At 38.2% G+C, this 26,890-nt stretch overlaps 1 protein-coding gene across 2 annotated transcripts in view; it reads left to right on the top strand.

Annotated features, from left to right (window-relative positions):
• The window catches only part of UTP18 (UTP18 small subunit processome component), a 38,227-nt gene extending 18,843 nt beyond the window's left edge, over positions 1 to 19,384 (top strand). Inside the window, exons 9-14 of one of the 2 annotated variants that reach the window (XM_059906786.1) lie at positions 103 to 193; positions 2,920 to 3,043; positions 11,601 to 11,775; positions 16,508 to 16,650; positions 17,983 to 18,021; positions 19,229 to 19,384. In XM_059906786.1, coding sequence (XP_059762769.1) covers positions 103 to 193; positions 2,920 to 3,043; positions 11,601 to 11,775; positions 16,508 to 16,650; positions 17,983 to 18,007 — 558 coding nt within the window. In that variant the 3' untranslated portion in view covers positions 18,008 to 18,021; positions 19,229 to 19,384. The remainder of the gene's footprint in view (positions 1 to 102; positions 194 to 2,919; positions 3,044 to 11,600; positions 11,776 to 16,507; positions 16,651 to 17,982; positions 18,022 to 19,228) is intronic. The other variant, XM_059906787.1, reaches the window with a different exon arrangement.
• The last annotated feature ends 7,506 nt before the right edge of the window (positions 19,385 to 26,890 follow it).

The raw sequence follows: 26,890 nt of genomic DNA, 5'->3' as shown, positions 1-26,890 counted from the left end.
AGGTGCTACAAAATAGAGAACTAGGTTGCTTTTATTCTGCACATTGTGATTCTTCTTTGCAGTGCCTAACAATTTGATAAATAATATTTATTGTTCTTCCAGACTAAAGAGCTAATTGGTAGTATGAAAATTAATGGAAGGATTGCAGCATCCACATTCTCTTCAGATGGTAAGAAAGTATATGCATCTTCAGGTAAGTTAAGTTAATGACAAGATGATCCGAAGCTTCTTTGAAGCTTTGGATGTGTTTAAATATCAACTTTAAGCAAAACTGAGTTTGATTTTAGACTTTTTTGTATTAGTAAGAAAATCATTTTTATTTTTACAATTCATTTTTCATTGCTGTTTGCCTTCTCATTTACTAACTAGTAATGGTGAAGGGTTAACCACTTAACATGCACTGTTTGGGGAAAAGATGGGCAGAAAATGCATTTTATTTAATTAATTAATTAATTAATTAATTTTTGACTATGTTGGGTCTTCGTTGCCGTGTGGGCTTTCTCTAGTTGCGGCGAGCGGGGTCTGCTCTTCATTGCGGTGCGTGGGCTTCTCATTGCAGTGGCTTCTCTTGTTGCAGAGCACGGGCTCTAGGTGCGTGGGCTTCAGTAGTTGTGGCATGCGAGCTCAGTAGTTGTGGCTTGCGGGCTCTAGAGCACAGGCTCAGTAGTTTTTGGTGCACGGGCTTAGTTGCTCTGCGGCATGTGGGATCCTCCTGGACCAGGGATCGAACCCGTGTCTCCTGCGTTGGCAGGCGGATTCTTAACCACTGCGCCACCAGGGAAGTCCCCAGAAAATGCATTTTAAAAGATGATTTATTCTGAGACTTTCTTACTTTCTTTTTGAAAGTTATTTAGAATCATTACTTCTTTTCTTTTAGCCTCTTTTGACTTGGATAATGTTTGGAATTTTATTCATTATTGACTGAAAACAATTCTGATCTCACCTGACATTTCTGTAGTACTACCGACCAACCCTTTATCATTCCTGACAGTCTCTAATCTTGTGCTTTTCTGCTGGCCTTTCTGACTGTCCTGTGACTCTTACTCCTTTTCCTAAAGGATCTTAGGGATCATCACAAGCTCAGCGTAGCTCATGCTGTTTGGTAGTGGGAGGCATTAGAGTGGTTCTGCCAGTGAGTAGTATTCTTCAATCTATTCAAAAACTTTTTTTAAAAAAAGGATTAAGTTTAGCATTAACTTTAATTTTTGTTTTGGTTTTGGCCCAGAATCAAACTTTCACAAGGTTGAGTTACTTACATTTGTATGTTTTTAATCCAATAATATAAGAATGTCAGCAACATATATAGTCCCTGTTAATTAATATGCTAGGTTTTATGAGGGGTGAGGAATAAATATTGGTTCAGAGAAATAATGTTCCTAATGAAATGGCCTTTGGATCTTGGGAGAGTCAGAGTTGGGGAGAAGAGTTGAAGGGTCAGCACAGGTACTGAGATTTGGTGATATGAATTGGATATAGATGTTAAATATTTACAAATTAGGTTAGTACCATGGAGGTCTAATTTACCATAAGAAGAAAGGTCCTAAAATCAGAGAAGGAGTAATCAAAAGTTGAGCCTTGGTAAGTTAGGGGTTACCTAAATTTTGATTGGTGTTCTCCCCCCTCCCCTTCCTCCTTTCCTTCTTCTGTAAGGAGTGATTTGTGTGATTGGCATCATATTGTTCATATTTATTGTTTTACATATATAAAGAATATTTTGATAGAAGGAGTGTTGAAGAAAGAATTTACCTTTTATCTTTTCAGCTGAGCCAGTTTTTTCTTTTTGTTTTTCTTGGATTAATTTTTGCTTCTTAAGTCAACATCAACTTATGACCATGTAATACACTTGCTTTCTAGATGGTCTTCCTGCCCTTGATCCCTTCCATTCCCATTTTAGTCTGTTGCTAGCTAGGCTGATCTTTAAAGCCCTTCCTTTATTGTACCATTACCCTACAGACAGACATAAAGTTTTAAAAATTTGAGCCTATTAAATTTTTTCTAAATACATATTTTACTTCTACCTAACCTAAACCCTTATGCCAGCCTGGGAAGTTTTGTTTCTTAATGAAATAGTTGAAACAGTGAGATACTGAATTCTCATTGGAAGGATAATAATATAGAAGGGTGACCGTTAGAGCAATATCCACAGAAAAGAAAGAGATGAAATACATGAGCGAGGAGCCACCTTTGAGATGGGTATAGGGTCATTATACACATCTATAACGGGTGTGAGGAAGAGGGTGATCATCAATATTGCGTGTACAGGAGAGAGAAAAAAGAAGGAGGACTGATTTTGGCAATTAGATGGCCATTTCTATCATGAAAATATTTGTGTTCTCATCAGATTTAATATCCTTTATCTTTCACACATTCTCCCTTCTCTAAACTATTTGTGCTTATTACTCACAATAAATTATCCATACTTCCTTAGTTAAATTATAAATTCCTTTTGGTCTGGATCAGTTCATTCTTCATTTCCTCCTCTGTTGTCAACTTCATCATCAGTTTGATATCTAAATCACCTAGCCTTACATGTTAGGTCCTCTGATACCTCTTGATAGATGTTGGAAAACCTTTGCTGGTGGGTTTTTTGTTTTTTCAAATTTTGCGCCAATAATTTATCTGAGTGAAATGCAGAAACTTTTTCTAAAGTTCAACTCAAGCCAGGAGTTTGTGATTTTCACTCTAAACCTAAAGATATTGTTTATTAATGACTAATGAGGATGTAGTTTTCTATATATGGAAATGTATAGAAGAAACATTTTTAGGCCAGTTTTCTAGACTTAGGGCAATTATAGTATATAGTAGGTCTTTATTTGTAGTATCTTGTACTATTAAAGAGGGACTAAGAATGGTCAGTTCACTTGCCTTTCAAGTTTAAAACAAAATTAACCAAACCCATTTTTTGGCTGTTTCATTCAGGGGATGGAGACGTTTATGTTTGGGATGTGAACTCTAGGAAGTGCCTTAACAGATTTGTTGATGAAGGCAGTTTATATGGATTAAGCATTGCCACATCTAGGAATGGACAGTATGTGGCTTGTGGGTAAGTAAACTGAGGTTCTGGTAACCTTTAATCATCTTTTGCTAATGAGAAAATATTAAAGAATTGAGGGGCTTCCCTGGTGGCGCAGTGGTTAAGAATCTGCCTGCCAATGCAGGGGACACGGGTTCGAGCCCTGGTCCGGGAAGATCCACATGCCGTGGAGCAACTAAGCCCGTGCACCACAACTGCTGAGCCTGCGCTCTAGAGCCCACGAGCCGCAACTGCTGAGCCTGCGCTCTAGAGCCCACGAGCCACAACTACTGAGCCTGTGCTCTAGAGCCCACGAGCCACAACTACTGAAGCCCATGTGCCTAGAGCCCCTGCTCCTCAACAAGAGAAGCCACCGCAAGGAGAAGCCCATGCACTGCAACAAAGAGTAGCTCCCGCTTGCCGCAACCAGAGAAAGCCCATGCGCCGCAACCAGAGAAAGCCCATGCACCGCAACCAGAGAAAGCCCATGCGCAGCAACGAAGACCCAACATAGCCAAAAATAAAATAAATAAATTTATAAAAAGAAAAAAAAAAAAAGAATTGAATATACTAGATGGTGCCTAGTAGTTCTGTTTATAAACTAGTAATATGAAATTGATAAACCCAGGTCTTACATTTTATTGTCTTAAAAATATTTGTTAATATTTGTGTTTAATAATATTAATGGCAGTTTTTCAGCTCTTTAGCAAAGAAAATACTGGACTACCTTATTATGTTATGGTATGTTTTCTTACGTTTGAAATATTTGTTTGATTTAAGTCTTAAAGATACTTAAAGCATTTTTGCCTTTAGCTAGCTAGGTGGTATAAACCAAAAACATGTTTTTTGGGAACACTGTTGTTAGTATTATAGAGACTTTGAAAATATTATCTAGAACATGTTATTGTGTCACTGCTGAAAAAAATGGTTATTACACTGGGGAAAAGATGGCTTTATTGTCCTACTTGATTTTAAAGATGCAGGGTGGGAGGAGGGGGTATTGGATACTTACCTGTAATTCTAAACGATTTTACGTACCAAATCACTAATCAGCACCTGTAATTTTAGAACTTCCAGAAGTCAATCTTTATGACTTTCTTAGACTAAACACAATTGATCCATAACAAGATTTCAAATTCTCCCTTGGTGGGAGGTCCAGTGGGTCTTGCTGTCATAGCATACTCACCACTTTTTCTTCACTTCACTACCTCCTTCAAAGGTTAAAATTGGGGAAACTGCTTATAAATATCCCTACCACCATTTGGAAATTGGTCAGCAGCTACCTTGGGTCCTGGGAAGAAAGGAAAGTGGAACCAGGCTGTGGAGCTTGGAGGCCAGGCTGACATCACGTGGGTCTGCCATAGGCAGTAGGGTAGCCTGAGCCCAGCATTGCTAGAGCACTGTGCACTATGGCAGCAGTTCATGATTAGCAGGTCTTCTGAGACTAAAGCTCCTTTAGAATGAAGACTGGTATTTAAATTAATTATAAATAATTTTAAGCAGACCTGCGTTTGCCTTCATGTGGGACAAGAATAACTGCACAAACATAACCTTCACTCAAATCTGTGAAGTTAATCTTTTTCTAGTCCTTGCCTCTCTTTTTTGTATCACTTTTTATTAATCCCCTTTGAAGGGCCCAAAGAGGAAAGAATCTAATATTAGTCGTTTAAACTCATTTGATTTTAATTGCCTTTCAGTGTAATTGAATTCTGATGTGCTTGGTCAAAGACCATTATTAGGTTTTTATTGTTAAACCTGGAAAGAAAGGCCTTAACCCTTGTTAGAGGAATTTCCCATGTTATCAGACAGTCGGGGAAGAGTTGGTGGTGGAATCAGGGCAGAGGTAGGAGAAACTGAACTCACTTGACTGGTTGGCTGACTGCTCCTTCCCTTCCTCCCACCTCCCTCTCTTTCCCCTCTCCATGTACTGGTGTGAAATTTCTCTATCCTGGCCTTTGCTGCTGGGAATTAACTCCTCCCTTGATCTCAAAATTCATCTGATAGTGTCTATTAACTCTTCTCAGTGTCCTGGCATAAAGTGGATGCTTTTAATTTACAGCTTTGCTCTGATAGGGAAATAGGGAAACTAAGAATGTTGTAAATAGAGAGGTCTTTTAGTTTACAGTATCTTTTTTTATGGCTTTGGTTAATATAAGGATTGCTGCATATTTTTAGAAAGCTTTCACATTAATTTGTACAACGTCAGTGTTAGGACATACTTGGGAAATCATTAGGGACTAACCCTTCCTGATAGGTGGGGTGGGGGGGGCTGATGCTCTGAAGCGTTCTGTAAGACACAACTGAAATCATTGATAAGGAGGGGTCTTGAAGCCTGCAGTCTTACTTTTCCAGGTGCAGTGCCCTTCTCGCCCTACTGGGTAGAATCTTAGTTAAGTTGTACCTTTGCTGCATCTTCTGTGTATGCAGTAGTGTGTTTTGTGACTTCCTATCTAGTCTAGAAGCCAGTCAGTAAAAAAAAAAAAGAAATATTTGAATGCTGGCTATGTATTACAAAGCACTGTATATTAAAGAATGGGAAGGTGTTGAGACCTGGCATATTCTCTCCTTTGCATGTGACAGCTCTTTGAATACAGACTTCAAAAGATAGCTCACTAAATTCAGGTGGCCCCATAAGGTGACTTGGAGAATCCCCTTTGTCTTGTTGCTGTTGCTTTATTTTCTCTGCTTTACAGTGAAGAAGTTAGGAGCGTCTTGTGCTGCAGTCATGGAACATCACTGGCTTGGGCTCCTGCCTTGACTGGGGGTGTGCAACCTATAAACCACTTTGGGCTCTTTGTATTTTGAGAACTGTTGGTCAAAGCCATAAAAATACCTGTTTTTGTATTTTCTAATCAAAGTTCTATCAGGTGGTTAGATACTTGTTGACTTTAGTCTTCATTACCTTCTTAAAAATACACAAATTAAGATTGTCTTTACTAGTTTCCATCTAAATAGTTTCAAACTGTGCTCTGAATAATAATTACAATAAAAAGATTTATAATATTAATAGCAAATTTTTTCAGCACTTAGTATCTGCCAAGCACTGTTTTTCATATATAGCTGTATATGTGTATTGTGTGTGTGTATATATATATATATATATATGCTACGTATGTATGTATGTGTGTATGTAAATATATGTATAGATAATTTTTCATATATAATCTAACTTAATTCTCATTTCCTACTCCATGATATTGGTACTATGATCCCTGCTTTACAGGTGGGGAAGCTGAGGCACTGTGAGTTAAGTAACTTGGTTAGGGTCAGACAGTAAGTGGCAGACCCAAGATTACAAATAGTCTGGCTCCAAAGCCTGAGCTTTTAACCTTTAAAAATTTTTTTTGTTTGTTTTCTTTTTAAAAATTTTATTGAAATACAGTTGATCTACAGTGGTGTGTTAATTTCTGCTGTACAATAAACTGACTCAGTTATACATATATATTCTTTTTCATATTCTTTCCCATTGTGGTTTATCCAAGGATATTGACTGTAGCTCCCTTTGCTATGCAGTAGGACCTTGTTGTTTATCCATCCTGTATATAATAGTTTGCCTCTGCTAGTCCCACACTCCCACCCCTCCCCACCCCCCCAGCCACAGGTCTGTTCTCTATGTCTGTGAGTCTGTTTCTGTTTTGTAGATATGTTCATTTGTGTCATATTTTAGATTCCACATATATAAGTGATATAATACGGTATTTGTCTTTCTCTTTCTGACATACTTTACTTAATATAATCTCTGGGCCCATCCATGTTGCTGCAAATGGCATTATTTTATTCTTTTTTATGGCTGTAATATTTCATTGAATATAAATATATACCACATCCGTATCCATTCATCTGTCGATGGACATTTAGGTTGCTTCTGTGTCTTGCTTATTGTACATAGAGCTGCTCATAGCATAGGGGTGCATGTATCTTTTTGAATTACAGTTTTGTCTGGATTGTTTTATTTTATTGAAGTACAGTTGATGTGCAATATTATGTAAGTTACAGATGTATAGTATAGTGATTCACAGTTTTAAAGTTTATACTCCATTTATAGTTATTAGAATATTGGCTATATTTCCTGTGTTGTACAACATATCCTTGTAGCTTATTTTATACATAATAGTTTGTACCTCTTAAACCCCTACCCCTATATTGCCCCTAGCCGCTTCCCTCACCCCACTGGTAACCACTAGTTTGTTCTCTATATCTGTGTCTGTTTCTTTTTTGTTACATTTACGAGTTTGTTGTATTTTTTAGATTCCACATATAAGTGTCATACAGTATTTGTCTCTCTCTGACTTACTTCACTTAGCTTAATGTCCTCCAAGTCCATCCATGTTGTTGCAAATGGCAACATTGTTTTTTATGGTTGAGTTCTACTGCCTTTTTAAAGGTACATCTCTGTGTGTTGATGTGTTTAAATATAAAATGGTACAGTCACTAGGAGTTTTGCAAATTAAGGAGTCTTAAAGAAATAAAGAACATTTAGTCCAGTTTGTCTTGAGAATGAATCCTTTTGTGCCGTCTATATAATCCCTTTGGAAAATCAGCTTCAAACATTCTGTGCTTCAGCTTTTATATAGCTTTATCTTTTATCTTTTAAAATGTCTAAATATACCTTGGATTGCTATTTTTCCTACTTAAATCTGGGTTTTAAAGCCTTAGCTTAAAACTTTGCTGCAGGATTTTTGTGATTTCAGTAATCTACCTGGATTGGGAGAATGTGGAAACTAGTCTTCTGTAACTTAAAGCTAACAAAAAGTTCCTCTTTCATCTTTGTATCTAAGATATTTTCAGTATTAGTTTATTCTGATGATGATTGTCCCTTTTCTGTTATCTTTCCATTTGTTTGTATATCTGTTTTTAATTTCTTGCTGGTGTCTTGGTCTAATTCTGCACGTCCATCACAGTAACTTCTAGCCACATGTGCTATTTAATTTTAAATTAATTAAAATTAAAAAAAAATCTAGTTCCTTGATGACACTGGCCACATTTTATGTATTCAGTAGCGACATGTGTCTAGTGGCTATCATATTGAGCAGCACAGCTATAGAGTATTTCCGTAATCACAGAAAGGTATACTGAGTAGTGCCAGTCTAATCCAGTCATTTTATTGATAAGGAAACTGAGGTCTAAGAGTTAGGTAATTTAAGTGTTGTTACTCATCAGACTAGTTACTGGCAGAGCTGGATCTGGAACTCATGTTGTCTAGTTTCCAGTTCTGTGTTCTTTCCACACTGTCCCCCCCAAGTATTTTTTATTTTATTTTAAAAGAATACTAAATAATTTAGGGCTATAGAAAAGTATGAAATTTGTTATGATTTAGGGCCTGGAATTAATAGTTCTTTAATTTTAGTGCTCTCATGGAACATATAAAATGGGTTTCATTTTGCTTCATCTAGAGATTGTTCAGGACATGTATGCTTTATAATGCAAGGAAAACCTGTTTTATTCAAGGATACGTTTTTGCTTCAGTTTCCTCATTCATAAAAACGTTTATTGAGCATTGAGCTGGGGATTGTGAGATAGAACTATGCATCATCACCTTCTCATAGTTTATGATCTTATGTGAAGACATGCATACATGTATCTCTATTTACAAGGCGAGACGTCTTAAGGGCTGCAGTTGAGATACAGTGTTTTAATTTTAAGAATGTTAGAAATGGTGAAGGCTGTTATTGTTGAACGTCTGTCTGGAAAAAGTTTTGGGGGATATTGGCACTTGAGCTGGCCATTTTGAGGGCCAGGTGGGGTTCAGAGAAAGGCATTGCAGACAGTGGAAAGGATGAGAAAATTCAGGTTTGTGTTCTGAGAGAAGTCTGGATGGGATGACTCTTAAGGGGGGTTAGGCTACAAAGGTAAGCAGTCGGGATAACTTGTAGAAAGGTCTTTTATGCTGTGTCGAAGAATATGGACATTATATTAAGTGGAAAGAGAAACCGTTAAGGGTTTTTAAGCAGAGGAGAATCATGATGATATTTGAATTTTAGAGTTTGAAGTAGATAATTTGCATGACAGCCTTTAGAAGGGGAATAGAGGTGCAGGTAGATGAGCCTTGAGGTCATTGCAATAATCCAGGCATTAAGTAGTAAGGGTGGGAATGGGAATAGGGAGATAGGTAAACAATGCTTGTAACATATGTCATAACTGCTTAGAAAATTGGGATGGGAGAGAAGCAGTGACATTATCAGGCTCCAGGCCAAGACAGCCAGAAGAGTGGAGTTGTCCATAGAATGAGGGTGGAGGAGGGAGGCGTGCCAGAGATAGGCGTGTCACGGGGCTGTTCCACAAGCAGTTAGAAGTGAGTGGAATTAAAGACACTGATGGTCCATGGGGGTAAATGAGATGAGAGAGACACTAGAGGTAGGTTGATGTGGTTAATTGCCATCATTCCTGTTGGGGAAGATTTTTGTGTACCAGGACACTTCGTGGTTGCTGATCTGCTAATGGATTGGCTTCTTGATTCAAGAACCTGCTTCTAGTCCAATCAGCTGTGGTTGAGGGTGGAAAGATAACAGTCATGTCTGTTTCTTTAGTTTGGAGTTCAGGGTGAGCTCCTTTCTCCCTTTGGTCCTGTTCTTCCACTTAGGATACCCGGTTTTAGTTGTTGTTGTTCTTTGTTTTTTTAACCTAATATCTCCCTTCTCCATCTCACGTCTTACCTACCTCTTCCACAAAGCTCACTGGAGCAACTTCACCTCATATTGATTTTTCCCTTCTTTGAGGGTCTAGATCACGTAAAGAGCTCAGCTTATGTTCTCTTGTATTTCTGGGTATTTCTTGCAGGCGTATTTTTTCTGGGGTTAAATTCCTTCTGATATTCTGTGTTCCCGTGACAGTTTGCATATTGCTGGTTATATAGATATCATTCAATAAATAACCACTCTCAGTAGCATATTAGAATCATTTATCAATATATTTTAGCACAAATACCACTGTAAGTTTCCATATATCAAAATGATTAACTTGTACCATTTTTGTTCCACACATCTAAGCAACATAGGCTATGTTTAAGGGTACTCTGATGTTCATGATGATAAGATTTGATCTAAAATTGATATTTAGAAGAGAGCTATATGGATTATAACTTTTCGTCTTTAATTAAGATGGATTTAGGCATAAATTAGTTTTCAGCAAGAAAAGAGATTTAGTATAAAATAAGTACAGTAAATAGATATTTTGATCCAAGTCAAAAATATAAATAAGGAAAATATAAATTTTGTCTTAGGTTGTTGTAACAAAGTACCGTAGACTGGTGGCTTATAATCAACAGAAACTTATTTCTTATATTTCTGGAGACTGGAAGTCTGAAATCAGGTTGCCAGCATGCTTGGGTCTTTGGTGAGGGCCTTCTTCCCAGGTTGCAATAGGCTGGCTTCTTGCTGTGACCTCACAGGGTGAAAAGAGAGTGAGAGAGCCTCTGGGGTCACTTTTATAAAGTCCCTAATCCCATTCATGACCTAATTACCTCCCAAAGGCTCATCTCCTAATACCATTACATTTCGGATTAAGATTTCAACATAAGAATTTTAGTGGGACACAGATGTTCAGTCCATAACAAAATTATATAAACCCAGGATATATATTGTTTCTCCTGAGTAGTTAATATGGACTATATAGAGTTAGCTGTCCTTAAATTAAGGCGTTCTTAGTGTATATGAAACCGTATATGTAAGCAGTTTGAAGACTTTAAAGCACTAAATCTAACATACTATTTGTGTGTTGGCTATAATTTCAAGCTATGGAATCTTGTATGTGGACTGAATTTGTCTTGTTTATGCTCTGTGCCTGGTTCACTGTAGGCAGTAAGTTTAAGTGAGAATGTTTGAGTATAGGAATGAGAGAACACTTAGTGGAATACATGTGTGTCGCCCTTGTTTGCGGCTTAATTTCTTGCATCTTTCAGGTTGATGTTGCATTTGCTAATTAAGTTTGAATTAAGTATCTATGAATTACAAGTACCTTATTCTTATTGGGTATAATTCATTGCTGGTAAATGTTTCAGTAAACTTGGAGTGGATGATCATTTCCATAACTCTTGACTGTAGATATTCCTGGTAGAGCAAAAGATTAATATGCTTGCTGTTACAGCTGTTGTTCAGCACTGTTTTGGAAGTTCTCATAAATAGAATAGAATAAAAAAGGAAAGGAGGAGACCTATTTAAATAGGGGAAGGACAGCTCTCATTCGCATATTAGGATGTTAGGTTGGCCATAAATACCATGAGAGTGGCAGTCTTAGTCTCTTTTGTTCACCTTTGCATCCCAGGCACTTAAATAGTGCCTGGCATAGAGTTGAAATTCAGTAAATATTTATTGAAGGAATGAATAATGAAGATTTCACGCTTTGTAGGATTTTCTAGCTAGGCTAGTAATTAAAAAGCTGCCGGAGTTAAGGAGAGTTCAGTAAGACTACAGTAGAACTGATAGACTGTGTCTAGCTTTTGCCTTGGGATGAACTCTCCAGCCCATGGTCCCTGTGTAACACAATACGATTCCTGTAAATACCAGTTTGGGGGGTTAAATCTTTATTCACTTAGGTTGTGAAAACTCTTTTGCTTGTTTTTAATCTGTTGTATTCCTTCTTCTCTTTGCAGTTCTAATTGTGGAGTGGTAAACATATACAATCAAGATTCTTGTCTCCAAGAAGCAAACCCAAAGCCAATAAAAGCTATAATGAACTTGGTTACAGGTGTTACTTCTCTGACCTTCAATCCTACTACAGAAATCTTGGCAATTGCTTCAGAAAAAATGAAAGAAGCAGTCAGATTGGTAATATTTCTTTACCCTTTCCTTTTAGCATTGATAATTTTAAAATTTAAAGTTGAAAACATGGAAAGATAATAGGAAAGTGTTGGATTATTTTAAAAAGAGTAGCCTCTTTTGATGTAGAAATTCCTTATATTGTAGCTTTGGGGTGTGATTATAGAAATGACTAACAGTAGCCACCAAATTTGTATTATGTCAGTTCTTTTGGGAAAGCCATGCTGTCCATTCCTAGCGTTTCTTAAGTGGTAGTCTTCATTTTCAGAAGTTTCTTTCAGCATATACATGAAGGAATATGTTTAAAGCAAACACTTCATTCCTCTATAGTTTTTTTTTTAATTAATTAATTTATTTATACATTCATTTATTTCTGGCTGTGTTGGGTCCTCGTTGCTGTGCACGGTCTTTCTCTAGTTGCGGTGCGCAGGCTTTTCATTGAGGTGGCGTCTCTTGTTGTGGAGCACAGACTCTAGGTGTGCGGGCTTCAGTAGTTATGGCACACAGGCTCAGTAGTTGTGGCTCGTGAGCTCTAGAGCGCAGCCTCAGACGTTGTGGCGCACGGGCTTAGTTGCTCCACGGCATGTGGGACCTTCCCGGACCAGGGTTCGAACCCGTGTCCCCTGCATTGGCTGGCGGATTCTTTTTTTTTTTTAAACTTTGGGTTTGTTTGTTTGTTTGTTTATTTATTTATGGCTGTGTTGGGTCTTCGTTTCTGTGCTAGGGCTTTCTCTAGTTGCGGCAAGTGGGGGCCACTCTTCATCGCGGTGTGCGGGCCTCTCATTATCGCGGCCTCTCTTGTTGCAGAGCACAGGCTCCAGACGCGCAGGCTCAGTAATTGTGGCTCACGGGCCTAGTTGCTCTGCGGCATGTGGGATCTTCCCAGACCAGGACTCGAACCCATGTCCCCTGCATTGGCAGGCAGACTCTCAACCACTGCGCCACCAGGGAAGCCCAGCAGGCGGATTCTTAACCACTGCACCACTGGGGAAATCCCTAGTTTTCTTTCTTCATCTACATTTTTAAGGCCTGGTGTCATAAGGGAGTGGAGGCAGTTCTTAAGTTTTGAAAATAAATTGTGTAAAATGATTGCAATTTAAATAGCTGGATAGTTACTTGTGAAGATAGCTCTGTGCCAGGGGTCCCCAGGACTTCCGCCAGGTTTGGTGAATAGAATAGTAAATAAAAGGACTCATAGGACTCAGAATATGGTCATACTCATGGCTAAGAATAATTACAGGGAAAGGGTGCAAAGCAAAATCAGCAAAAGGAAAAGGTGCATGGGGTGAAGCCTGGAAGAAACAGGCACAGGCTTCCAAGAGTCCTCTGCTAGTGCAAGTTACATAGGACACATTTAATACAAGTCCTCTCCCAGTGCAGGTCACATAGGACACGTTTAATACAAGTCCTCTCCCAGTGCAAGACACATAGGGCACGTTTAATACAAGTCCTCTCCCAGTGCAAGTCACATAGGACACATTTAATTCCTCCAACAGCAAGTTGTGACAACATGTGTTAAGTGTTTTCTGCCAGAGAAGCTCATTAGAGACTCAGTGCCCAAGGTTTTTATTGGGGGTTGATGATGTAGGTACCCTCTGCCTAGGAGGTACCCAAGGTCAAGGCTCCCAGAAGTAAAGGCAAGTGTTCAGCATAAACCACATTAGACAAATCATTTAGGCACAGTGAGCTGTCCTTATCATTTAGGGAAAGTTTCCCATGTGTGTAGGGACCTGTATGCCAGTCAAGTTCCCAGACACCATCTAAGAGCCACTTGCAAGCGGGCCTTTCTAAGGATAGCAGCCTCAGGCCAGTGTTGACTCTTTTCTGCCCAACCTCAGAGTTCAGCTTAAATGTCACTCCATCTGTGTGAAGTTTCCTACCCTTCAGGCAGAACCAATTTCTTCATTCATTCAACAGTTACTTGCTGTGGGCCAGGTATACAGATGGCATAAGAACTTTGAATGGCAGCATTACACTGTGCTATTGTTATGTGTATACCATAAGCACTTTACAGAGATTCTTATTTTTATCTTGCTTACTCAGCAAATAAACCTTGCACACTTCATCAGCTTTGTTTAATAGTGTATAGTTTACAAAGATTTATAAAGAATTCTACAAAAATATTTTGAGCCAAATAACAGTCCTCAGAGGATTGGCTCACCCAAAGTCAACAGCTAGTAAAGGGCAGTGAACTGTGATGCTAGATTCCATATTCTTTCTAACATTTTAATGGTTTTCTAACTAAATTCCTCAGAGCCCTAGAATGTGTATAGGACTTCAGGTGGTAAGTAGGGCAAGTAGGAGGCTAAGCTCCTCCCTGTATTATATAGAGCAGCTTCAGTATTACTTGTGGTATGTATTGGCATTCTGCATAAGATTTTCTTTGAGGGAAGAAAGAGTTCTGCTGGAAAAAGTGTTTGGAAAATATAGCATTGCGTTTTATTGCCTCTTGAATGAATCATTTGATAAATGAGAGGATCCTAATTCAAGTCAGCTTTAAAATCTCCGCTTCTGTAATGGTAGTGGTGGACTAGTACATATTAACCTTTTATCATTTTAATGGTAGTAAGTTGTTTTAGAAAACCATGGGATCTATCTCTGTTGACATAATGTATTCTGCAAGATGCCTAGTAGTTGGTTCTGCCTAGTTTGCTTCAGTGATCATGGCAGCATTTATGGTGTTTTATTGTGGCAAAATCACACAAGGAATTCATTAGTAACAGCCAACTCCCATTTTTTAAATGGTAGTCAACCATAATATCTAATGGAAAGAAGCCAGGCATAGCTTCAGAATGCCTCAGTGCAACATTGGTAGTGTCATTAAATGCAATCTCTTATAATGATCCAAACAGTTCTGTTATTCCAGCACAAAGCAGTGAATATAAATCTAAGCCATTGCACCAGTAAGAGACTCAGAAGTTAAATTGTTATTACATCTACAATCTTGGATGTTGTAGAAGTTGTGGAACTCCTTATCCATTAAATTAAGGATGAGAGACCTTTTATTTGTTGAATTTTGGTATCTGGACCCTTAAATGTAATACAGAAATTATGTTGGAGATAAAGGGAACTTTCTGAATTAAAGAAGTTGGGTTTTTATGGGACTTTTTCTTATTAGTTCAATTACAGCTTTTAATACAGGGGTCATAAAGAGAGGTTAGAGCACAGCTTAGTTCTAACCAGGTGGGGGTCGTTGGTCTGAGGGAAGATGTGCTAAAAACGCTGGGGAATAGTTACAGTTGAGTCTTTTAGGAGGGCATAAACATGTTTTTTGCCCCTGATATCCAAGTCAGTAGGGGAGATAAAATTTAAAATTAAATTGTCCATAAGTTGGTATTTATCCTCCATCAGGAAGAACACATCTGCTTGTCGTGTGAAGCCATGGCCGCTGTGTACGGTTGTGTCGGTTATTTGTTGCACAAGGCACCACATCTAAAGAGACTCCATTTACATCATAAACTTCGTGTTTGTATTTACTGCAGTATTTCTGATAATTTTGGTAACAGAATTGTTCTGTTTATTTAGCTAGAAAAATACACAGCTACCTTCTGGTAAAAATGAACTTTAAAAAATTGCTTTGTGTCTTGTGCCCCAATTTTTGTGAACTTCTTAGCTTTAATGGGTCAAGACCACTTCTAATGCCTCTGCATTGATGCCAGGCTGTGCAGACAGAGCCTGCTTCCCAGAGAAGTTGAAAATAATTGAAAATGGCTTGGAGATTCACTGTAAACTTTACTTTCTTGACAAAAAATGGTCAATAGGCATTTATCGGGGGAGTAAGGCCTAGTGACTGACTGAAACCAGTGTAATAGACAGGTGTATCTAACAGTGGGTTTTACCTGGTACTTGTCTATGAAAATCACCTTGATTGGGTGGTTTAAAGTCTCATCTAAAAGTGTGAAGGATGATAGACTACCATGATTAATAGCTGAATGATAATTCTGTATGTGAGTATGAAGGTGGTGTATTTCTTGGAAGAGCTAGAGAATGTGTGAAAATGAGAGTTTGTTAAAATCCTGGTCTGCTGAAGGTAACGGCTTCTGTGCTTAGGTTTTATTTATCCACAAATTGGACAAGGACTTGTCTTGCCTAGCTTGGATTTGGGCCTGTTTTCCCCCAAGTAGACTTTCCTGGAGAAAGAGACCTGGCCTTGAGGTGAGCTTTCTGCTCTTTCTCAATCAGAACACAGTTTCACTTGATGAACTAGGTTTTCATGGTTTAGCCCTCCTCAAGGAGAGATTGCAAAAGACAAAGAATATACCACAAAATTGAGAAATAAAAGTGAAAAAAAGGGAGTTATATGACATTGGAAGATTTGATATGACTTTGTCTTGGATTCAAACTCTTCATAATGTTTGAAGTATCTGTTCCTTGTGATTAAATTTTAGTATCCTTTACTGTGGTTATTAAGTTAGAGCATTAATGGGCTCTACTGTTGACTTTTCACTTTATTCATTCACTTATTCATTTGACCCTCCCAGGCACCATGCTAGATGCTGCATTTTAATGCAGCATCAAGAAAGCACTTTCTTCTCTTCCTTCCCTTCCTTCTCAGTTAATACCTCATTGAGAATCAAATTTTAATTTTGGAACACTTTGCCGTATTAAGAGAACTGTACTTGATGTGTGCTACAATCAAAATGAACTTTTTGCTCCAGCAAAATGACAGAATGAAGACCAAAATTTAAGAAAGATGAGCTCCCAGTTGTTGTAGTTTAAAGCTTTTTATTATTTCCTGCAGGTCCACCTTCCTTCCTGTACAGTATTTTCAAACTTCCCAGTTGTTAAAAAGAAGAATATTTCTCTTGTTCATACTATGGATTTTTCTCCCAGAAGTGGTTATTTTGCCTTGGGGAATGAAAAGGGCAAGGCCCTGCTGTATAGGTAGGTATTATTTATGTATAGAAGTCAGAAAGAAGTCTCAGCTTCTTTTGAAAATGTGAAGATAAAGTTGTTACATTCTCAAGTCTATAATTATGTATAATTTATTAGATCTGTAATTTATTAATTATAATTATGAATTATTAACTGATAAATTATAGAGTGTTTATAGTCGACTCCCATCGTCATATCTAAAAAAAATGTGCATTTTTCTACCATAAGATTTTTCTAGCAGAAAATTTACTTGGGGAATTTTTGGAGGAGAGGGGGAAGCTATATTTTGAAAATGTCAAATTGAGGAAAAGTTGCCACTTTAATAATACTGCCACTTTCTTGGTGCCTTATGTTTAGATTAGCCTTTGTTGACTTGACAATGCTCTATTTATTCCACTAGATTTAAGTGATTTTTTTTTTTAAGAGGTATTTCTTTTCCTGCAGCTGTAAGCTGTAAATAAGAATGTTAACTACAAAGATACCAAAAGTCTGTGCTCTGTCCAGGTTCTTTTCTGTGCTCAACCTACTTGGCTATAAAGCAAGAACAAATAAAATCTAATTACATTGTTGCTAGAAGATACAGGTGACAAGGTAGCTCTGGGGGAGAACCTGTGACTTAAAAATAATAGCCGCCTTTCCTTGCTCCCATGTGTTGGCAGTGAATGTTGCATAGAACCCTGTGTTTATGTTTGTATGCTTCAGGGAAGGCCTGCTTTCAAAGAAACTGAAATCTGGGGTGAAGAAGAGGAGGAATACAAATTGGTTTTGAAAAGAGAACATGGCAAACAATAATATGGCTTATAGTTTTACTTGCTTTGAAAGGAAAATGGTTGGGTGGTACTGGGAAAATTGATAATTCCATCATTCTCATTTCAGGTCATTTTTGGAGTGGTTCTTTCAGTTTGGATTTTATAAAAGGATGCAGATTCTTACTGCACTTAGGAATTCTCTTCCAAAGCTTTGGTTTATTATAACTGATTTTTTTCTTTTCTTAAGCCCCAAAGCCCATTAGAGTTTTCACCAGAGCATTGGTCTCTAGTGAGACTGTTTCTAGCATGTGGGTTGGACTGACAGCATTTCTGTTGGATGTGGCTGATCAGGTATTTCATAGAACCTGATGTAATGCTTTGGAGCAAGCTGATGGCTTTTATCTAAAATCTGAGGTATTAGCATTAGGATACTTCAGAGTGTCAGCTTGAGGAGTAACCTAGCTGCCTAGTGAGAGTGATTGTGATTACATTTCCGCACCTGAAGTCTTCCTAAGTGCCATTCTGTGATCTGATTGACAGTATCCTGGGTAATCACAAAATTGTTTTGATGATTTGTCTTTTACTTTTTCAGGTTGCATCATTACTCAGACTTTTAAAGAGATTATTTGAAGTAAGAAAATCTTTCACTTTTTTTTCATCCTACAAAGTTTTAAGGTTACACCCATTGCTGTCAATTGGCAGAGGGCCCATATTAACTGATTTTTGTTTCTTTGCCTCTGGGTTGCTCTGTCTTCAGTTAAGGGAGTGGGATGGATATAGATCAGGAAGAGCCTAGTTGGACTTGAACCTTCCTTGGGAATTTTTTATCCCAAATCACAACAGCCTGGCTCTGTTCTTCTGAGGGCAGATCTTTAATATTGTGTCCATAATGGTCATCAAAATTATAATTACTGAATATTTAATCCACAAAGGAGAAGAGACTTAACTGAGAGACATAAGTATCTCCACATATAATTATAGCTTCCGTAAGCTCAAACCCTTTTATTTTGTATGTTTCTTGAGAGATTATAAGTGGCTTGCCTTGTAGCTAGTTAATGGTTGGTCATTAGTTTTGCTGCCATATATAGTATATATATTTGGCATATGCATATATGTACACATATACGCCATATATGTATTTCTTTTTCTTCCAGTTTCATTGAGATATAATTGGCATACAGCACTGTATAAGTTTCAGGTGTACAGCATAATGATTTGACTCACATACGTCATGAAATGATGACCACAATAAGTTTAGTGAACATCTGTCATCTCGTCTAGATAAAAATTAAAGAAATAGAGAAAAACTTTTTTCTGTGTGGTGAGAAGTCCTAGAGTTTACTCTCTTAACCACTTTCCTGTATAACACACTGCAGTGTTCGTTATATTTATCATGTTGTACATCCCATCCGTAGTACTTATTTATCTTATAACTGGACGTTTGTACCTTTTGACTTCCAGATACAAGATTTGTGCCTTCCTCTAATTGCTGCTTGGTATTTAAAACAGTAGGACATGCTTCTCTTCCCATGGCTTGATTTTTCACCTGAGATATGGTGGTGGTTCTGAGGTGGAGCTGCAACCGGCCTGTTCATCACAATTGACTAATTTGGTCTTCTCTGAGATTCATAAATGTTGAGGAGAGACTCTGGGAGTGCATATAGACTTAATTAGGGGAAAGAATTTTTGAAGGTGGCGGAATTTTGAGCAAAACGTTAGCCAGGAGGAGAAAGCAGTCCAGCTGCCTTGCCTGCCAAAACAGCACTGCCAGTGCATGTTGTTTGTTGGTGACCAGTGACTGTAAATCAAGTATATAATTTCTTCTGTTCTTTCCTCAGATCCAGTTGAGCCACAAGAGAAACCCATCCTGATAAATCTTCTCAGAAACTTTCCAGAATGAGTGATAATACAAGGATAATGATATATTGAGCCAGCTGTGCTTATTTAAGTTACCAGAAATGTTTTAATAAACCCATAGTAACTTCTGTTTGAAACTAAGTGTATGTGGTTCTTCCCTCTCCACCTACACACACGCTAATTTGGGTGCATTTCTTTTAAGACCCAACATGAGAGATTGGAAACACCTGTCCGTAGCCGAAAATAATACAGGTAGTTAGTCTCCTGTTTCACAGTTAACCCTGATTAGTATTTCCCCCTTTCCCAGCATAGATCTCTCTGTGCTTCTGGGTATCAGCTAACAGAGGTTCTGATGAGCCATGGAGGTCAGTCCACATTTATGAGAACCATGGGATCTAATGGTATAAATTTTGAACCTTCAGGTTTTCCTAGAAAGGTAGTTGTGGAAGCGAAAAGACTTTTCTGGGCTTAGTACTTCAAATGATTGTCACTGTTACTTTGTGGGGAGGGGGGCATATGAAAACCTGGTATGCTTGTCCTACTAATTACTAGCCACTCCCCTTCCTGGAAATGTTCATGATGCCAACTTAAAAGTTTAGTTGAGGTTCCAAGTTTGTCAGTTGATTGCATAATTCTTTAATCATAATATAACCTTACTTAAGTCCCTATGTTTCTTAGGAAAAACTGACATTATATTATGTATTTCACCCCACCTCCTTTCTAAAATGTGGAAAAGAAATGGCAGGTTAGAAAAGGAAGTTACTCCAATGACAAAAAATGGTTCTGGCTCTGCCCAGAGAAGTAATAGATCCCACTTAACTGTACAAACAAACAGGCCAGTGCAGGGTATCTTCAGTGTCTTCAAGGGCCTTCCAGGTCTATGGGTGATGACCTCGAGCAGCCCGCTGGATTGTGTTAACATATCCCAGCATCTTTCTAAAAGAACATTTTCTATTAAGATGGGCTATTGCTGTACAATTGTGGAGACCCTTCCTACGTGGCCTCCTTTTTCAGCATCTTCTGTTGTAAATAATACTAAGGCTAAAAATTTCAGAGTCCTAGATCCAGTAGGCTTATTAATATTATTTCTCTTTTGAGTTGCTAGAGGGCAGCATTAAATTATGTGAGTAATTGAAGGCAAGGCTTTTGTAGCTTTTTGTCATCACCTTATCTTTAGCTTCAGCTCAATCATTGTTTCAGAAATGGACGCTAAGTGTTATATGTGCCTATTTTGCATATGGTTTTCAGAGTGTGAAAGACTTATAGGAATTTATCGTTCTAGAAAAAAATAATGGAAGCAGAGTTTAAATTTATTTTATTTTATTTTATTTATTTATTTTTGGCTGCATTGGGTCTTCGTTGCTGTGCGCAGGCTTTCTCTAGTTGTGGCGAGCAGGGGCTACTCTTCCTTGCGGTGGCTTGTCTTATTGCGGAGCACGGGCTTCAGTAGTTGTGGCACGTGGGCTCAGTAGTTGTGGTTCGCGGGCTCTAGAGCGCAGACTCAGCAGTTGTGGCGCACAGGCTTAGTTGCTCCACAGCATGTGGGATCTTCCCGGACCAGGACTTGAACCCGTGTCTCCTGCTTTGGCAGGCGGATTCTCAACCACTGCGCCATCAGGGAAGCCCCCAGAGTTTAAGTTTTAATTCTACTTTGTTAACATATCTAGGTCATATTTATACTCTACTAGGGGCAGAATAAAGAATTCCCAGTTTTAATTTTTTTACTCTCTTGATGGGGATTAGAGGATTTGAGTCAAGCTCAAATCCTTCTTGTAACCAGTGCCAAGCTAACTCTTCAAGGAGATAAGAGCCACAGTCATGAACTTATTTACCCACTTCTCTATTGGCAGTTGCTAAGATAGCATGAATGTGGCTTATATCTGTTTTAGGGGGGACTCTCAAGCTGTGAGGTGATATTTTGTCATCTAGAGCCACATGGGATTTATTTGGAGTAATGAATTGACCTTTAGTGTATTCAACTCATCTCTCACCCAATCCCTACTAATATTCAATGAACTGAATAATTATTAGCCTCTTGAAAAATGTCTTCAGTTGTGAGAAGTCTCTTGCTTTACTAGATGTTAAGTGTGGTGTGTTTCTGGTGAGGGTATATAACCCTTCCTAAGCCTGTGCAGAGTGAAGTGACCAGCTACAGGGTTTGTGACCAGCATTTCTGCACTTCACCTTGGGGATGGGATGGAAGCAAGCAAATGCCTATGAAATGAAGTGCTTGCTCACACCTGTAATCAGCTCTCAAGCTACTCGGGAGTCCACTTAAATGCATATCCAGATTCCTCACACAAGAAGCAAAAAGCATTGGCTATTCTGTTCTAATCTGGAGGAAATGGAGACTGGGGCAAGAGGTGTGGGGAGAAGGAAGAATGGAGTGTAAACAGCATTTTGCAGCCCCTGGCACCTTACTTGTGCTCACATCAGTATATATGTATATCTCATGACATTTTCATTGTTCCTCTGTAAGGAAAGTAGTATTTTCTATAAACATGGAAGTAAATTGAGGTTCAGAGAGGTTGAACATTGCAGCCCTAAAACCATCAGCGGTCCTCAAAGGGTAGTGTGTCCATACTCTTAACAGTATGAAATACAGCCCATTAGGTTGTGGGTAGGAAATGCTAGAACTTCCATGTCATGCAAAAAGTATCTTTGTTACATAACATATACTATAGATCATTTAGGTAATTTATAAATAAATAGGTTTGATTGAATTGAAGGTATATACTCAAGGATTTTCTATGAAAGGGCCACTGATTTCGATGCCCAACACACTGCCATACCAAACTTGACATATCCAAAGCTGAACACATTTCCACACCCTTCCTGTCACTGTTTCCCAGACCTGTTTTTGTATTCCCTATTATGTTAACAGCTGCTGCATTAACTGCGTCACTTAAGCTACGTACCTAAGACTGACTTTAAACCTGAGGTTTTTCGCTACTCCTTCCCCCACCACAAAGACTAGTTTCTCTCCAAATGTCTTTTATTTTTTTTATTCTACTGCCACTTCACCGACTCTCATTAGCTCTCACCTGTTAATACCCTAACTTCACACTTTCAGTTGGATCTCCACATTGCAGCCAGAGATTTTTTTAAAACGTTTATTATGGAAAACTTCAAATGTATACAAAAGAAGAGAGATTAGTATAATACACCTTCTTCTATGCATCACCCAGCTTCAACAATGATCAGCTCCTGGGAATTTTATCTATATCCCCACCCACAAACTCTGGTTATTTTGAAGCAAAGCCAAGATGTATCATTTCATCTCTAAATATTTAAGTATGTATAGAGATGTGTTTTAAAAATATAAATCTCAACATGCTACTCTTGCTTAAAATCCTTCAACAGCTCTTCTCTCCCAAACTGTTTAGTTTCCCCATCTATGGAAAGGGCATAAAAGTTGACTTGCTTTGTAGGACTAGTTATTAGATTCAGAACAGCACCTGGTCCAGAACGTGGTCTCAGTGAATGTTAGCTGCCATCATTAGAATCATCATGACCACAGTCAGGTTCAAGCTGACATTCAAGCTCCTATGCTCAGAGAAAGACCCTTTATTTCAGCCTCTTTCCCTCTCTCCAGCTCTCACCACTCCAGAAATCTTGAGCTACTTGAGATTTCCCTGAATAAACTTAGCTGTTTTTCTCCTACGTGCCTTTGTTCTTGCTGATGCTTCCTCATTGCCTTTACTTTTTCTGCCTTTCAAACTCTGCACATCTAGCAAGACTGAGATGGACTTCTATTATAGTACCTATACCCTTTGTTGCATTTTTTTTTTTAAATACAGTCTTTCAACAGAAGGTTTGAAGTGACTTTCCAAGACACACAGTAAAGAGGGAAAATATAAGTGAATCAGAGCCTGGGAAAATGAATAAGATAGGGGAAATTAGAACCCAAATATGTAGGCCATATGCGGTTATTAAAGTTGAACTGTATTTTTTTCCCCAATTTTTGACCTAAGCAATACTCATATATATTTTTTGGGAAAAATATATTTCAAGAAAAAGTGAAAGTCCTCTTTCCCTTCCTATCCAACGGAACCTCTATTAACAGTTTGATGTATATTTTGCTAGTAGTTTTTTGGGGGGGAGGATATTGAGTCAATTATATGTTCAGATGCAAGAAAACCTGACAAATAGTGGCTTAAATCATAAGGGCATTTAATGTTTATGAAGTCTAGAGGTGGCAGGCTGGCTTCAGAATCCATTCGGTGGCTCAGCAATGCCCTATCTTTGGTCAGTGTGTCTGTGGTTCTTTTGCCTGTTTCTCATGGCTGCAAAATGGCTGCTGTACCTGAAGTCTCACATCCTCACACAACCCAAGAGCATTCCAAGCTGGAAGGAAGGGAACAAGGAGAAAATAGTCTCTTCCCTGGCAGGGCTTTTCTTTTTCTTTTTTCCAGTTTTATTGAAAAGTAATTGACATACGTCACTCTATATTTAAGGCATACAGCCATGATGGTTTAACTTACATATACTGTGAAATGATCACCATGATAGGTTCAGCTAACATTCATCTCATGTAGTACAATAAACAGAAAAGAAAGAAGAAAAGGATAAAGGAAAAAAAATTTTGTGATGAGAACTCTTGGGATTTACTCTTTTTTATAAAACACAACATGATTATATTTTAATATACAACCAAAATACAAATCACCATAGTAAGTTGATGGCAATAAAATATGGTATTTCATTTGCATTGCATGACAGATGGTTACCATCCTCAGTCATAACTGAGTTCTTAGAAACCAGTAACAAAGACATTGATGTACCAAGGGAAATGAAAAAACAAAAAACAGAAGAAAATGAAATAACACAAGTGACTAGTAAGGATTAAGTATGTATGAAGAGACTGAGCTGAACAATAAGAAGAAAAGCAATTTCTTTGTAATATCATATTACCAAAGATTAAAAATCTAACATTTGTACAGCTTTAGGAAACAGACCCACATAAACACGGGGCAAGATTGATGAGGTCCCATCTATATAGTAGGGGGGAATCTAGTTTGGACTCAAACTATAAATTTTGGATATCCTTAGTCCTAGCAGTTCCAATTCATTGGAATTATTTCAACAAATTAGTTGGATAAATTTACAATTTATATGAAAACCATGTTTACTGCATAGAAAATTTGTAGCTACTATATAGATCCCCCCCAAATGACTTGCATATTAATTTGTTTATCAATACACCCAAAGGAATTTGCACAAAATTCCATTAATAGTAGATAACATAGATGGAGGTGGCAGAGGGATTTACTCTCTTAACGTCTTTTCTATATGCCACACACAGCAGTGTTCGCTGTAGTCATCGTGTTGTACATTATGTACAGTACACCCTAGTACCTATGTATCTTACAACTGGAAGTTTGTATCTTTTGCCCAGCTTCCTCCAATTCCCTCTCTCCTCCCACCCCCACTTCTGGTAACCACAGTCTGATCTCTTTTACTGTGAGTTTGTTTATTATTATTTTTAGATTCCCTATATAAGAGAGATCATATAATATTTGTCTTCGTCTGACTTATTTGACTTAGCATAATGCCTTCAAGGTCCATTTTATTGCAAGTGGTAGGATTTCCTCATTTTTTTATGGTGGAATAACATTCTCTTGTATGTGTATATATGTGTGTGTGTGTGTGTGTGTGTGTATTTGTGTGTGTATATATATATGTGTGTGTATACCACAACTTCTTTATCCATTCACCCATTAGTGGACACGTAGGTTGTTTCCATGTCTTGGCTATTGTAAATAATGCTGCCATAAACACACAGATATCTTTTTGAGTCAGTGTTTTTGTTACCTTTGGATATGTTCCCAGAAGTGATATTGCTGGGTCATACATGATAGTTCTATTTTTCATTTTTTGTGGCTCCTCCATACTGTTTTCCATAGAGGCAACACCAATTTACATTCCCACCAACAGTGTACAAGGGTGCCCTTTTCTCCACATCCTCGCCAAGGGCTTTTCTTTTTGATCAAAGGAGAAAGTCTTTGATAGAAGTCTCCCTGCAGACTTTCCCTCATGTTTCCTTGGCAGAATAGGGTCACAAGCCCACCTCTAGAACAATCACTGTCTAAGAGGACCGATTTTTCTATAAAACCAATCATGCTTCATCCCAGGGGCTGGCAGTGAGACCTGTTGCCCCAGATAGCACATTGCTATCTGCCTGTTGCTTGAAAAAATTCTGGGCATTCTGTTTGCAAGGAGGGAGGGGGAAGAGGGAATGACTGTTGGGAGAAAACCAACAGTGCTGGCTGCAGATACATGCATGCATGTTTTTAAATTTTTTGTTTTATTTTTTTAACAGCAATGGGCCCAAGTTGCAGTATTCTCCAACTCACTATTTGCACTTATTTTCACTTACCCAGCCGATATGGCAGTGCATATGGATTTACCTCCTTTGTAACTACTGCATAGTATCTCTGACTGAGGAACATATGGGTAGTTTTCTGTCTTTTACTATTGTAAACTAAACAATGCTGCAATTAACTGTCTTATAAAGGCTCTTTGTACACATACGTATTTCTCCAGGGGAGATGCCTGGAAATAGAATTGCTAGATAAAGACATTAAAATTTTTGATTTAAAAGTTTGATAGGGACTTCCCTGGTGGCGCAGTGGTTGGGAATCCACCTGCCAATGCAGGGGACATGGGTTTGAGCCCTGGTCCGGGAAGATCCCACATGCCGCGGAGAAGAGTAGCCCCCACTCTCTGCAACTAGAGAAACCCCACGTGCAGCAACAAAGACCTGACGCAGCCAAAAATAAATAAATAAAATTTAAAAAAAAAAAGTTTGATAAAAACTGCTCTCCAAAAAGGCTATGCCAATGACATTTCCACTGACGGGGACGAGCATTCCCCTTCCCTTCTTTCTCTTTGACAGCTAAACAGTGATAAAATTTCACCACTGGATATTATTGTTCATAACCTAATGAGGGAAAATGATACCTATTATTATCTTACTTTGCCTATGCTATCATTCTGATTCCATTAAGAAAAAAATCAACAAAGTTCTATGATCCACATTGTCCATAAGAGAAGTTAATACTAGTCCCTCAGGGAAAGCAGTCTTCCTCCTCCCCTCAACCCGTCCTTGACATGCATTTGTTAATATATTTCTGTCCTGCTAGTATTTTATTAATCTCTGTATCTCCAGCATCTAGTTCAGTGCTTGCTTCATATATTAGATATGTAATTTTATGAGTTCAAGAAAATCTGACTTGATTACAGAGAGAACAAGGGGTAAATATGGACCGATAATGACTAAAAGCACATTTTCTGCATCTCAAATCAAGATGCAAGGGTTTACCAAGGATTTTTGTGCCACTTTCTGATGTGAGAAGCCATCTTGGAGGTATAACATGAATATAGAAATGAAACTTCTGAGGTATTTTGATGGTTTATACAGACAGCAGGTCAGTATACTTGGAATTGGGACTATTTTGGAGGTTAAGTTGTAAAAAAGAGCTTAAGAGAGAATGCTGAGGCATAAGGAGAGATGAACTGCCGATAGCCAGAGGCAAAGCTCAAGTCAATAGTTTTAAAAATAGGTAATGAGTTGAAAATAAACTGTGAAACTTTGAGTCAGCCAGCAGTGGGCAAATGCATTATCTCACAGACAGCTGAGC

The sequence above is a fragment of the Balaenoptera ricei genome, chromosome 20 (assembly GCF_028023285.1).
Source record: "Balaenoptera ricei isolate mBalRic1 chromosome 20, mBalRic1.hap2, whole genome shotgun sequence".
Lineage (NCBI taxonomy): Eukaryota > Metazoa > Chordata > Mammalia > Artiodactyla > Balaenopteridae > Balaenoptera > Balaenoptera ricei.
The sequence above is the reverse complement of the archived record's forward strand: the minus strand, read 5'-3'. Positions and strand labels throughout refer to the sequence as shown.